The following is a 15106-nucleotide window of genomic DNA, read 5'->3' on the forward strand; positions in this document are numbered from 1 at the left end:
ATTACGCTTCGTATACCTAATAGCATTATCGTTAGTAGGACTAACACTTTGTGACCAAATCGCCAGCAATATAGCAATACATGCCTGACTCTGAGGTCACTGGTTCAAAACCTGCAGTGGTCTCAGCCAATTTTCAGCATTAGAATTCTGTGCTATATTCACAAAGTGTAATTCCCAATAATGATAATGCTGTTACTTCCTAAATGACATCTATACCAGTACGATATTTACCTGTTTATATATTTTTTGTTTACTTCATTTTATGCTCTATTGTTGGGATGGGGGGGGGGGCAGTTTTGTTTTGTGGGGTTTTTTTGTCTTTTTCTTTTAAGGTGTGTAAGGGAGGAATATTTGGCTTCTCATGCACCTCCTGTCACAGAAGTGACATTGATTATTCATTGATTCATATTTGCCCTTAACTACTGACATTGTTTTCATGTTGTGGACAGCAGCACCTCCTGTTTCTATGCCACCGCCTGAAGACATGCACAGCGTGAACCAAGTTCCTCCTCCCTTGCAAAAGACAAACTCCAAAAGCCTAACAGTGCAAGTGGGCATTGCTGAGACTGAGGAGTTCTCTTCCCTGTTAGAAAGTACAGAGCAGTGGTCCAGTGAGGAGGAAGAGAATTCTACAGACGATGAAGAGCTGATGACTGATGGGGCTATTTCCATTGACCAGGGCCAGTTGAGTCAGGAGTCAGTGCCCATAGCTACTGGCATCTCAACTCAGGTAGCGTATATAAAATGCATGGACATAATAGCCTATTAAACCTTCACTTCCACCGTTACACATTGCATTTTTTAAATTTTTGTTAAAGATTTTTTTTTTTGTTTTTGTTTTTTTGTTTTTTGGATTGGTGTTCACTTAAGGAGGAACATATGAAGCAACTTTTCACGTATTGTGCTGTTTTACCAGTCATGTGAATTAGGGGCCATTTTGACTATTAGTGATAAGCTGAAAAAGTCTTCTCCAAAATGGCTAAACCTTTGAAGATGAACTTTTCGTTTACAGTTTTGTCCTACCCATTTGTCCTTTGTGTGAAAACTTTCTGCTGATAGCCCAGGACAAAAAGTCTAGTAGTGTGGACCCGAGCAATGCTGTTGGATAACATCTTTATTTAAATTTGTTTTAGTGGAAGGATTTTGATGATATACCTCTATATAAAAAAAAAACCCTAAACCTTCTTTTTCATCTTAGTTAATTGTTTGATTTAAAAATGAAAGAACAAATAAACGTTTCTAAGGTAAGATCATTTTTTAAAATTATTAAAAATGTAGGATTATTTTCTAAATATTATGCTTTATCATCTTTTGAAGGACGCTGATTCAGGTGTGAGGACATGGGAATTGTCAACAGATATGGCCGACTATGTGGATGAATATCTGGCTCCTGACTGATAACGTAAGATAAAGCTTTGTCTTTGATATAAGGACAAAAGATGCACGCATTTACAACAGTAATCTACCACTTGGGATACACAATTAAGTATGCTTCACAATATATGTCCAACGAGGCCTGGCTTCCTCTCCGGCCGTACGTGGGAAGATCTGTCAGCAACATGCAGATGGTCGTGGGTTTCCCCCGGGTTCTGCCCGGTTTCCACCCACCATAATGCTGACCGCCGTCGTATGAGTGAAATATTCTTGAGTACGGCGTAAAACACCAATCAAATCAAGTCAAATCCAACAACACCATCCAGCGGCTGGAGACATGCGCTTAACCACAAAATATGCCTGGAAGGTTTTTACATGAACATTCTCTGCTAAATTTTCACCAGGTATCTTTGATCTTAGATGTTGTGGTATGAAGGGAGTATAAACACAGTTGAAGGTTAAACATGTAATAAAGTTTTTCCTAACTGGACATTCACTGTCATGTGGATTGAATGACCATGCATTTACCCTAATTCCTTGACCTTTTTGAATGTGAAAGAACCACTTTCGGTCCAGTTTATGTGCATTTTTTTAATTGATTTTGGAGACAAAACTACATTGGTTGGATTGACCATTATCAGGGCTTCATAAAAACGTATAATTTTGTCAGTCAATACAGTGTACACTTTTTATAAATAGTGCCTTCAGAATATGCTTGAATAAACACCTTGCAAACATGCAAAAAGGTTGAAGAATTACAGTACCACAGATTCCATGGATGGCAGTATTTGAGGTTTATAAACATGCATTCCAGTTGTACTAAATTAATTCATATCTCACCTGTTGCTGATTACCCTTATTCTTCTAATTTTTGGGACATCTCGTCTGCTCTCTTTAGCCAGTAAACACAATTGTAACAGGAATACTTCTTTTTACTTTTTTTCTCACATTTCTGGAATGAAACAATATATCTTTACTTTTCCGAAAGAAAAAAAAATGGGCAAGAACTGTAATTTTTTGCTTTAGGTAATACCTAGCTGCCTAGCAGTACTTTGATTGTGAAATAAGTCACCACAACTGGTAAAAGAATAGATCAGAATCATGGTCTGAATATACATAGTTTTTTTTTTTATTTTCAGTTAAATGTATATAATGTTGCTTACAGATATAATTTGTCACTGTTGTGAATCTTCATGTATATACTGCATACTTTAATAGGCGAGGTTAGTACATTGTTTTGTATTTTCTGTTTCAGGTTCAGTATGTCATGGATTACATCAGAGTCTAACAAACAAGAAAAATAAAAAAATAAAAAAAAGGAAAAAAAAAAAAAAAAAGAATAGCCAAAAAACTGTAGACTGTAGATTTGGAGCCTGACTCTGAGGATGCTGGTTCAAAACCCGCAGCGGTGTCAACCATTTTTCAGACAGATAAGACAGATATACATGTCTTAATAGGAATTACACTTCCTGAATATAGCACAGATTCTAGTGCATAAAAATTGAAAAATGAGTGGTCTAGACAGTCGACATGTATTGCTAGCGATTTGGCGATCCTGACTCTGAGGATGCTGGTTCAAAACCCGCAGTGGTGTCAACCATTTTTCAGCACATTTCAGCAAGAAGTGTAATCCATATGAACGATAATACTGTTATGAAGAAAACATGTCTGACCTTCATGTATTTTTACACGGCTTACAAAGTGAAGCCAGTGTTTTTGTCAGCATTATTGCTGACTACAAAGGACAGATATGAAGCCCTCAATGGGGTCCTCTTTGTTTTGATCAGTCCTGTAATACAACATGACATATTGTATCCGAGATCAGTCCAAACTGTAGTACAGGAAAGAGATCCAAGCTTTGTTAGGGGAAATTGCTGCAAGCTCTCATAGAGGAAATCTGCCTGTTACCCTAATTTTTATGTCTATGTTTATTTTCATTTACCAAGTTCTCATTAAAAGGAAAAGATCTCTAAATTTCCATCACATGAAGATCTTTGAGTCTTTTTTATACAAAGTTGTGATTAAATTGTTGTTTAGACAATATACAGCTCTGCACTTTTTTTTTTCTTTTTTTAGTCCAAAAAAAAAGCGGTTTTAAGGTTATTATAGAGTTAACTCATTTCATTGCTACGTTGATGGAAACAAGTTTACATTAGGTTTAAAAAGCTGAAAACAGATAAATAGTTAAGATACAAGTTTAAAAACTGCATTGGAAGTGTAATTCAATTTGCTGTGTATACAGGAACAACTTTTTAGAGTAAACTCTGAGAGCTTGGACAGTTGACTGCAGACACAAAGAGGACAGAAGTATGTGGGAGCTTCATATGCTGTATTTTTTCACAGCAAACTTTTTCTGGCAGTTTGCCTATGACAAAGCTTCCATGTTTTCACACAGATATGGCTTCACTTCACCGAACTCTTCTATAAAGCTGTGTGGAAACCAAGAGACTTGATTGGCAAACAGCAGAAAATGTTTGACCAATGGATTTGCTGGTTTGTGCTTTGTCCTTTGACCTTCACTGCCGTGGGAGTGGAATAAATGTTGTGTGGACTTAATCACGTGGCCTTAATAGTTCTCAGCTTGTGGATGCATGGTTATAGGTTTTCCCCGGGTTTCCTCCCATCATATAAGTGAAATATTCTTGAGTACGATGTAATTAAAACATCAATCAGATAAAGTAAATTAATAGTTCTCTAATTTCTGACAATTTGACTTCTAGCTATGTATCCGCCTGTCCATTTATAGCATCCTTGTGATGTCAACACAATCTTTTTTCCACTGATTTTCGCACTTTTCGGAAGGCATGGGCATGGTGCAGATCCTTGCAAATTCCATTTGTATATAGGTGTATATACACATGTAGCTATACCTGGCTCAGTGACTTTTTTCACCTTTTAATCTTTTAATCTTTTACTATTTATTTAGTTTTATTAAACATGCTGTGAGAGTTTTATTTCCACGTTAAATACAAATTTACTCGAATACCTAATAGTAGTGTACACTGTGCTTTAGTTTGTGCAGATAGTTAAAAAAACTTTTTTTTAGCGTTTTATTCAATGTAAAAATAGAAATGTATAAATTGGAACCAAATAGCACCAAATAGTGTTTTAGATGATGTGGACGTCATTCATTACTGGTTTTGTTCTTTTAAGTATCTGATATTAGAAGGTTTTGACAGTAAACTGTGTGTATTTTCTTAGATTTTTAAAAAGGCATATCTGTGAAAGGCAACCCAAAATTTCAGGGTTCGACATTATTTACTAAAAAACTAATTTACTGATACTCTGTTGGAGGCTACCAGGAAGGTGTCATGCATTGTGTGGCGCATATTTTCAATGCTGACTGAAGAACTGACTCTAAGCGCCAGGCCCCAGGTTCACAAAGCGATCTTTAGACATAATTCAACAGTTTAATCTTTAAAATTTGTCTCTTCCTTTCCATTATTTTAGCTGAAATTTGTTTTACAATACTTACCTAGAATTTAAGTTTTAAAGTGAGTTGAAATTTTGACCTAAGCCTAAGTTGGCTGCGTGATCCCGGGGCCAGTTCACAATAGCTGCAACATCCCCTCAGTACAAAGTTGATGTCATCATACACTGAGGACTCTCATTGTGTGAACCATGCAGGCACAGGCTGAAAGATTGGATGCCAAAATTTGACTGACCAGCTCATTTTGAAAGGTAGGATGTCAATAATTCGACCAATTGACCCATTTTCAAGTGTAGATTGTCACAAATTTGACCGATAAAAGATAGGATGTCAAAAAGTTGACCGATCAACTGTCAGACTGGTAGAGCTGCTTGTCACGGATGGAAAAAATTACATGAGTCGTTAGCTCATGTTGGACCACTGTATACGTCTACACGGCGTAATTTCACCATTTTAACCTTCATTTAACAGACCACATTAATTTTTGGGACCAAAAACAGGTCATCTGCTTCATCCAAATTGAACAGTTTTTGACCAACTCGTCACACACCAATCTTATTAAACATTATTTAACGCACATATACATGGGGCCATATATATGTGAAATCCCAAAACCCTCTGTTAAGTGTGACTAGGCAGGTATATATATATCAGCCAGCCTAAACGTGTTATCAGGGTGTCACCTAACGAGAGAACTTAGTGCAAGATGACACGAAAAACTATGTTGGGGGGTAGTCAGTGCACCTAGCTATTGTGAATTTGTGTTTTTAACTGTTTCGGTCAACAAAAGTCTGGAACCCTGAAGTTTTGAGATGATGCTTAAATTGGATGTACTTTTTGGTAGTTCCATCCTGTAGCCCAAAGTACATGTATGTAGGTTAACAGACTAGAACTATAATCGTTGTCTTCAGATACTGTTCGTTATGTTTGCTGAAAAAGGAAATTTATGGTTGTCTGTTCTAGTGTTATCCAATATATATTTAAGGATTTTATATGTGCTGTTGATTTATTGTGAATGTATTCTGTATAAATGTTTAATGGTACTATTTTTCTTGGGAAATCCATTAACTTTGTTAGTAATTGACAGTGTCTACTTATAATGGAGTGCACATAAAATAGTTATAGTTTGCTGCTATCTAAAACCAACTTCCTTTCAAGAGTTTGATTTTGCTAGTTCAAATAAGGTCTTTTGATAAACTTTCTGTTACGCAATTCAAATTGTTTGTGGTTTTGTGTCCTTCATCGTTCAGTAATTGTGATAAATCTAATTAACGGTTGTTATAGTCTTTAAGGATTTACACAAAACATTACATTATTACATTTACACATTTACACATACAGACTGCATGTAAGCAATAGTGCTAAGGTATAGCTGTGCACATTTTCTTAGTTTCTTACCTCTTGTTTTGTGAGACTAAAAAATTAATTATCTGTTCTATTTATCAAGCCATTAGTGATTCATATGACCTAAAATGACCTGTAAGCCACACTTTCACATTAACGGTTTTTTAAATGGATTGCCCTTTGAAAGTTGCCCCTTTTAAATTATGTTTTCTAAAAATTAAAAGGAATGTTTCTGAAATGCTTTAATTAGGCTAATTGTACCAGTTTTCTGAGGTTTTAATTAACCCATACAATGAACATAATCAGGGGTTATGTAAATGTGCCATTAATCATGATGCAAGCATTACATGTCTCATGATTTACATGTCTGTGTTTCTCGATGTACATGTCATGCATATATAACTTAAACATGTATTTTGTACATGTATTTTCCAATTCAGTAGCCATGTTACAGGTGGCCTGAGAAGACAACAATGTATTTTCTGACCTTTTACTGATAAGAAATGATGTATCTTCAGATTTGATTGTTGACATGTTGTCTCTAAAACCAGGTGTGAACAACAGTGTACACACTTGTATTTTCCCCTGTCTTTGGCAACGGATTGTATATTTTCTTTCCAACCTCTTGACAATTTTTCAGTCTAATGTATCAGAATCACTGCAGGTGATGTCCTATTGCATCTTGATCGGTTTCTGTTTTTTCTGTATCTTTTCTTTACTTTTTTGACATGAAGATGGCTATTTTTCTTACCTTGCACAGGTTTATATTTGAGTGTACATGTAAATGTATTTTAATTGTCATAATTTTGCATGCACTTGTACATGTATTTTAAATTTGAGGAGCATGTGTAAATAATTTTCATTACTTATTTTGATGGCTTTAATTGTTCCTCTGTGGAGCTAAATTTGTAAATCTTACTGTTACAATCGCATTTCTCATACATGTATTGAGTAATCAACTACTGTAGCAGCAAAATAAAAAAAAACTTCAAATCTGGGTATGTATGTCCTTCAGAACAAAAATATTCAAGCCGTGGTGCAAGGTGGGTAAACTACCCTGAACAAAAACGGAAAAAGTTTTAAACAGATTGTGTTAAACATTTATCAGATCAGATGCAGTCTTTTCCACTATGATTAAAAGAAAAAACAATTCAGCTAACAGGATTTGAACCCTGACCTAACTTATCACGTTTATACTGCAGATGTTTCAGAGGGTAACCACCATGCTTTTGTTTGCCTTTATGCGTTGTATACTTTGCTTATTATATACGCAGATAATAAAAATGCTTTTTAAAAGAGTTGTTTGTCTTTTACATGGCTATTTAGTTACGACCTGATTTGTCAAATTGACTAGATAATGAAAATATGGCAAAGGTACATAGCATGCATGTACATTCTAAAAAGTAATTGGTTCCTTTAAGTAAAAACAAGTCTACAAACAATGGTACACTCTTTAATACAGCTTAGAAATTTATTTAATTGATTAGGTTTTATTGGTGTTTTACGCTGTACTCAAACATATTTCACAACGGCCAGCATTATAATGGGAGGAAACAAGGCAGAGCTCAGGGAGGAAACCATTGAACATCCGGAGGTTGCTGGCAGATCTTCCTGGGTATGACCGGAGAGGAAGGCAGCATGAGCTGAACTTGAACTCTCAGCAACCGGCAGCTGAGGGTGGCAGATGTTCAGCCACCTAATGTTAGAGATGAAGCGTTAACAGTGAAGTTACAAAATAATATTTGTACGTGAGACACATGTTCCTACAAATTATCTAACCTAATCTTATGTTCACCTTACCAACAATAGTCCATGACAATAACACAAATTGAAAAAAAATTACATTTTTAGGGTCTATCCTACTGCGACCGCCATCTTGAAAACTCTCTAAATGCTATGGTATTTAGGCTCGGAAAATGTGATTATTTCATGGACAAGCGTGATTGCCATGGGCCCTTTTAGTTCAGCGAGTCTCACATCAGGTTAGTTAATTACAGAGACCATACGTTTGACGCCAATTTATGCTAGGGAAGATTTATGGAACAGCGGTAAATGTTCCTTTCCGTTCATCCGACACAAATGGGGCTGTTTCTCTCAGTTACTCTTGAAACCACGTTGCTCGATTTCAGAGTTACATTCCTCAACTAACGAGTTGTAGCAACATGTGGCCCTATTCTTTTCACAAAGCCTCCGGGATCTTAGACTTAAGTCAAACATTTAATCATTAAATTTGGTATGTTCCTTTCTGCTATATTAGCAAAAATTTAACATGAATTTACGTAGTCAAGCAATATTTTAGCCTTGTTACAAAAAGAGTCGCAGACAGTAGATTTGTCGCTGTGATCTTCATACATATGAGGTACTACAGTACTGCCCAGTCCTAATGACAGGCCCTGTATCTCATACGGATGTGGGCGGGAACATGCGTGTAAGGAGGGCGTAATGTCAGAGGACTATGTTCCTATCACACACCGATTAGACAGCGACCAACATTGTAATGGGCGGCCCATCATGACAGTATGTTCCGCGTCGGATCGGCACCACATTGACCAAGATTGGCGGATGATCCGCGTGGGATATATATCATTATGATCGAGCAGTAATTTATATCATGTTTATATCATTATAATATGTGATAATGACTCATAAAGCCTATATATTCATTGTCTTACATTGTAATTTGTGTTCATCCTAACAACAAATAGAATGCATCATGGTCGGACAAAATGCTGCCTCACTGGAACGCCATGCTCAAGACATCAGACACGACGTCCCATCCATGCAGTTACATTAGACTGCCACCGGGCCGACCAGTTCTTTGCCTGTTATGCTGAGCACCAAGCGAGCTACACTGAAAAAATGTAATCTGATATTATCATACAATATTGTGTCACATTCAACATAGTATTCTGTTAGTCAAATAGAATGCCTTTGTTGAATTAATAGAATATATGTGTTATATTTAACAGAAAAATCTGCTGTAATCACAAAATACATTCTATAGCACCACCCAGGTAACACACTTTCTGATAAAAATTAAACAGATTAATTTTTTGAGTGTAATGCCAAGATTACCTTTGTTATCTTGTAATCTTATATAATTGTTATTCGATTTTGAGACTAAACACCGGAACTGCCATTTGCGAGGCAAGCACTCTATCCACTGCACCTGTAGGCCTATGTGTTCGCTTAACCCGGAGCTAGGGACTTTCTATTCATCGTGTTGAATTAGATCGCCACGTTGGACATATGAACAGTTGCAATCAAAGCCGAACTGAGATAATTATATATTTTGTTATCGACAACTGATATTCTAGCATGGTACACGACTTGAATACTGATCTCATTCCGTCGCCGGGAACCTTGCGCCTTTCCAACATCATTAAAAACTGTTGACTGCTGTCTCTTTGCATGATTCCGTCCCATTTTCGTACTTTATATACTTTCTTAGTTCTTCGGTGGCTCGTGTTACAGGCCTACGTCGTTTTTGCGAATTGGCCTCGCGATTATTGACCACTAACGTCCTTACTGGTGGACGACTGGTACACGAATGTCTGTTTTGACGCACAGATACTTACTTTATCTTCCCCGACATTGTTATCTTTCTGCTTAAAGGCATATTCCTCACTACTGTAGCGGATTTTTCTTTAAAACCAAATCTTATGACCTTTAGAGATTAAGAATACAGGCTTTGCTCTGCTCTCTGTTTATAAACAACTAATCTCTATCGACTCCGAGGTAAAAAAAACTTTATATTTTGGTAGCGTATGAGACCAATATTTACCTCAAGTATTTGGAGACACCACTACAGAAATGTGGATTTACTCTCATTACCCCAATCATAAATTCAATGCTGTTATTCTATTTAATACACCAAATGCATTCCCAGTCTGTATTGTTCTGGGATAATTCATGGAGGAAAACTCAAGTCTTACGACTTATTTCAGTAAATCGGCAAGAACAGCATAATAGAAGATCCGAAGATTTGTTTTTCAGTTCGAACACTAAACAGTGAAATCCATTTATGCACATATATAGTCAAATCATCAAATATTCCTTCAGAATCAGCAATACCATTTCCGAGAGAGAGTTTCAGGGGGAATAACTCTGGGCGGCTTCTTGACACGAACAATCTTTAGCAATTTAAAAATATTACGATAGGTATATGTGCTGGAATGTCTACCTAACCGTAATCCTTAGGTATATTTTCATGTAAGAGAAGTAACTATTTAACTCATATAGTCACAGTTCCTTCAGTATAACACTAAATCCTTCCCGCGTAATATACTGGGGATAGCAACTCTCCCGCGGGATCGAGCAAATCTCCCGCCAGATCGAGCGAATCTCCCGCGGGATCAAATACACAAGCTCCGCCGGCTGTCAATCAAGAAATGCTGAAAGTCATGGCGGACTTTACAAACCACAATGAACTGACGTAAATCATTTCGGTCGGAAATAAATATCTAAATAGCTTTCAAGTAAGGTAAGACCATAGAAACTTCAGCAATATATACCTGTTTCATAAACTATCAGTTCAAAGCCAACACTGAGTACATTTTTATACCAGGATTCTGTGACAATCAGCCACTGAAATTTGACTGTTGTTGTTGTTGAAATCAATCGTCAACAACACATACCTCTATCAAAAATAATCCCGTGAAACTCTTCTTACGTTTAATTTTCGTTAACACTAAAATGTTAGACATGCATAAGACATGTAGGAAGACTCACAGTTCAATGTCCAACAAAAATCTCCAGGTCTAATGTTCGATTGTGGTGATTGTCTCAGGCTCGATCAGTCGCTAAGAGCGTTCCTCTGAATATTCATGCAGTATCGTGTCATAGTTTTAGAACTTAACAGCAGAGGTAAGCTGCAGACAACAGTTATTTATGAACATTTTGCGCCATTTTCGTGTTGTTGCTCTTATACAAATCATGTATTTCTTGCGAAATACTCAGGACAGTCAAGTAATCACAAATACACTTCCAATGTAACATCAGAAAACGAGATTACTTTCAGGTAACACCAGCCAATCTGATATGAATAAGAGATTATCCATGTGTTTTCGTCACTCTAGTGAACTGTAACAAATAAAGATCAGTACAATCAACAAAAAGCCTACCCATCTATTCCCCTATTACCCTACAGACATTGCGATTTACAATAACTTTACTGAAAAAATTAATCTGTTAATTTTAACAGAAAGTCTGTTGTCTGAGTGATGCTGGAATGTATTCTGTTATTATAACATAGTACTGTATTATATTCACCATACTATCCTGCCTGTTAGTCTAACAGAATCTTTTAAGTTGAATTTATAGAACATTTGCATTATAATTAACATAATAATCTGCCGCAATAGCAGAATACATTCTGTCATCACTCAGACAACAGTCTTTTGGTTAAAGTTAAGATTTTTTTTGAGAGTACAAAATCTTGAATACAGCTATACAAATGATATTAAGGATCTTTTTCTGTATGAGTTAAGGTGTACTTTTTGTTTAAGTAAAAGTGTACTGAACTAAATTTTATGTTGTATTGTGCCACTATCTATATATTTCTAATATCATCTATTTTACAGCTTGAAATGTAGTACATGTAAATACAATTAATAAAGCAACTAGTTTTGAATAATTTTTGTTTCCTCGGATTCAGACCGACACATGGGCCTAGCATACTAATAATGTTTTTCTTTTAGAGGTTTTCTTTTCATCTTGAAATACTTGTTATTTATGCTTTGTAAAATACATTTTAACACAGTATGGACTCCAATTGGTCGGTATTTTTTAACTCAGTTTGGTAAAAAAAGAACTCAATTTCTGAGCTCAAGTTTGTCAAATTTGGACTTATATGAATCCCTGCATGCATGCAATGTGTATCACCTTTCAGTAGGCCTAGTTGTATCTGTCATGTCTCATTTCTCGCCCGTACTCCACTCTCATAACACCAGGTTAGTTTTGCTTAAAACGTGGATTTTTTTTCTGGAAAATACACATTTCAGAACTAAAATTATTTTCAGTACAGGCACATTCCATAAAATACTGCCATGAAGAGTACAAGGTTCATTTCAAGTTAATTATTAAGAAAATGGTAAATATTTCTTATAAATGTTTATGAAAGTGGAAGAAAAATAGAATCTAATCATTCTAAGGGGTCATATACAGTAAGGGAAACAGTTGATCTTTCTATAGTCCAGTGTCACGTGATAAAATTTGATTGTCGACATACACACTGTATGTACTTACGTAGAAACATATAAACATTAAGTGTATTCTGAAATTCCAAAGTAATAAGCCCTTTAAAAAATGCTAACCATGTCATTAGGTATATTTGTACATATTTAAAAACACAAGACTGATGAAAGTAAACTGACTGATTACGTTGAATCAATACTTAATGTACCCCCCCCCCCCCCCATTACTAGAGGACCGGCATTAGCCCACAGTGTAGAGGTCATTCTGTACAGCCACAGATAGTGATTCCCTGTGGAAAATAGGACATAATATATGATTTAGGCCCACTTGTGGCTATGCTGTAGGCCATCCTGCACGTAGGTACAGTATGTGACCTGGTCCATTCTATATACCTACCAAAGGCTTTACCGGGATACATATATACCATTGTAATTGTTCCAGTTTTCCTGTACACTCGCTAAATGATTTCACTGGATTGTATAACTGGATTGTATTTTTCTCAAGATTGGTAGCATACAATAAGAAAATGATTGAGCATAAGCTCAAAAAAGTCTATATGCCTGGGGAAGCTATTGAAAATTTTTGAAACTTGTTAAATCATGTTTCGAAGAAATATACGCACAGTTCAGATTAGAATACCAGCTTATAAATTCCCTAATTAAAATCATAAATACTTACCCACTGTCTTGGTGGTCATGAAAAATACAGAAACTAAAGATAAGCCTAGATAGAGCGTCGATCTTAGGGTGCTGCTGTCTGATGAAATAAGCAGGATGTGAATGGTGCGTCCTCCCCGCCAAATGTCCAATCCATCAGAATCTTTGATCATGTGAATCTCTGGGTGCTATACCCAAACCCCAGCTAACACCTGGGGCTTAAGACTCCATGAGCACAGCACATGCAGACACCCAATTGTAGGGTGAAAGTTTACACTGAATTGACAAGGTATGTATAAATATATGCAATTTTTTAATTAGATATATAATGATGAATATACATGTATATGATGGTTTCCTGAGTGCAGAAAGTATTTCAAAGTCATGGACAAATATAACTATTTACTGACTGAAATTAATTACTACACACCAGTCACATGTACCCACCCACTAATGCAACATTCCTCTCACACTTTATTATTCCTATATCCGTTTCTACCAGCTGCCTTTTACAAAACATGCTCTGATGATATATACTATTTCATCATAATAACTTATGTAATTGTATGCAAAAGTATATTTGTCCCATTTTGGCTTTACCAATATGGGCTACATGTGTGGAAAACGATAAGGGTCCTAGTTGGGAATTATTTGGGTTTAATGGTTTGGGCTACATATGTGGTAAAGGATAAGAGTCCCATCTGGGAATTACTTTTGGACTTAACCGCATGGGCTATATGTGTGGAAAAGATTAACTGTCCCATTTGGGAATTACTTGGGTTTAACCGTATGGGCTATACGTGTGCAAAAGAATAATTGTCCCATTTGGGAATTACTTGGGGCGTAACCATGTGGGCAACGTGTGGAAAGAATAACTGTCCCATTTGGGAATTACTTGGGCTTAACCATGTGGGCAACGTGTGGAAAAGAATAACTGTCCCATTTGGGAATTACTTGGGCTTAACCATGTGGGCAACATGTGTGGAAAAGAATGACTGTCCCATTTGGGAATTAATTGGGCTTAACCATGTGGGCAATGTGTGTGGAAAAGAGTAACTGTCCCATTTGGGAATTACTTGGGCTTAACCATGTGGGCAACATGTGTGGAAAAGAATAACTGTCCCATTGGGGAATTACTTGGGCTTAACCATGTTGGCTACATTTGTGGCAGATGACAAGGGTCCCATTTGGGAATTACTTGGGCTTAACCATGTGGGCAACATGTGTGGAAAAGAATAACTGTCCCATTTGGGAATTACTTGGGCTTAACCATGTGGGCAACATATGTGGAAAAGAATAATTGTCCCATTTGGGAATTACTTGGGCTTAACCATGTAGGCAATGTGTGTGGAAAAGAGTAACTGTCCCATTTGGGAATTACTTGGGGCTTAACCATGTTGGCTACATTTATGGCAGATGACAAGGGTCCCATTTGGGAAATACATGGGTTAGCCAATTCTGGCCTTGCCAGAAGAAAATGACATGGGGCCCAAATGGGAAAATGTGGGGATACAAGGGCCAGTGAGCTTGTATTATCCCCACATGGGAGCCGCAACCCTTTGCTGTCTGGGATATTTACATCATTTGGGATTAATGGCACAATGGCATCATTTTTTTGTCAAATGTGGGCTACACAGGGCAGGCCTAAGCAGTCAATCTCAGTATAGGTATCGGTAAATTTATTTATTTATAAATGTATTTGATTGGTGCTTTTAACGTGCTGAGGAATAGATTCTATCTCAATGATCTTAGCAACTGTACCAATTTGTAACATGGAAACAAGTGAGGCACCGCAGTCAGCAGGCCTATCTTGTAGACAAAATTGAATCCGCAAGTAATTTTCTAGGCGGAAATCATGTTGTGCTAATGTGGAAAGAGAAGTTGGATAGTTGCAATGCTGGAGGCGAGGCCAGGATTGAGTGACAATTAGGTGGGGGGAGGTATACTAATTGATTATGGCTGGTAATTAGAGTGGTTTAGGCAATTGTGGAGTTATGCTTACTTTACATATCGCGCAGAATACCTGCACGTGTGCTGAACGTTTTGATGTGATGCCTAAAGGAAAGGTTAGACAGGCCAAAAACAACAACAACAAATGTTTATGTCA

General features: G+C 36.7%; 1 protein-coding gene and 1 long non-coding RNA gene across 2 annotated transcripts in view; both read left to right on the forward strand.

The window, feature by feature from the left end:
- Positions 1-463: 463 nt before the first annotated feature.
- Positions 464-2695, forward strand: LOC135480184 (uncharacterized). Its single transcript, XM_064759950.1, has 3 exons — positions 464-730; positions 1318-1402; positions 2630-2695. Exons 1-2 carry the CDS (start codon positions 467-469, stop codon positions 1396-1398), a joined length of 345 nt encoding a protein of 114 aa, XP_064616020.1. The 5' UTR covers positions 464-466; the 3' UTR covers positions 1399-1402; positions 2630-2695.
- Positions 2692-15106, forward strand: part of LOC135480185 (uncharacterized) — a 58902-nt gene continuing 46487 nt past the window's right edge. The window contains exon 1 of the long non-coding RNA XR_010445915.1: positions 2692-3975. This is a non-coding gene — a long non-coding RNA (uncharacterized LOC135480185). The remainder of the gene's footprint in view (positions 3976-15106) is intronic.

The sequence above is a fragment of the Liolophura sinensis genome, chromosome 13, assembly GCF_032854445.1.
Source record: "Liolophura sinensis isolate JHLJ2023 chromosome 13, CUHK_Ljap_v2, whole genome shotgun sequence".
NCBI lineage: Eukaryota > Metazoa > Mollusca > Polyplacophora > Chitonida > Chitonidae > Liolophura > Liolophura sinensis.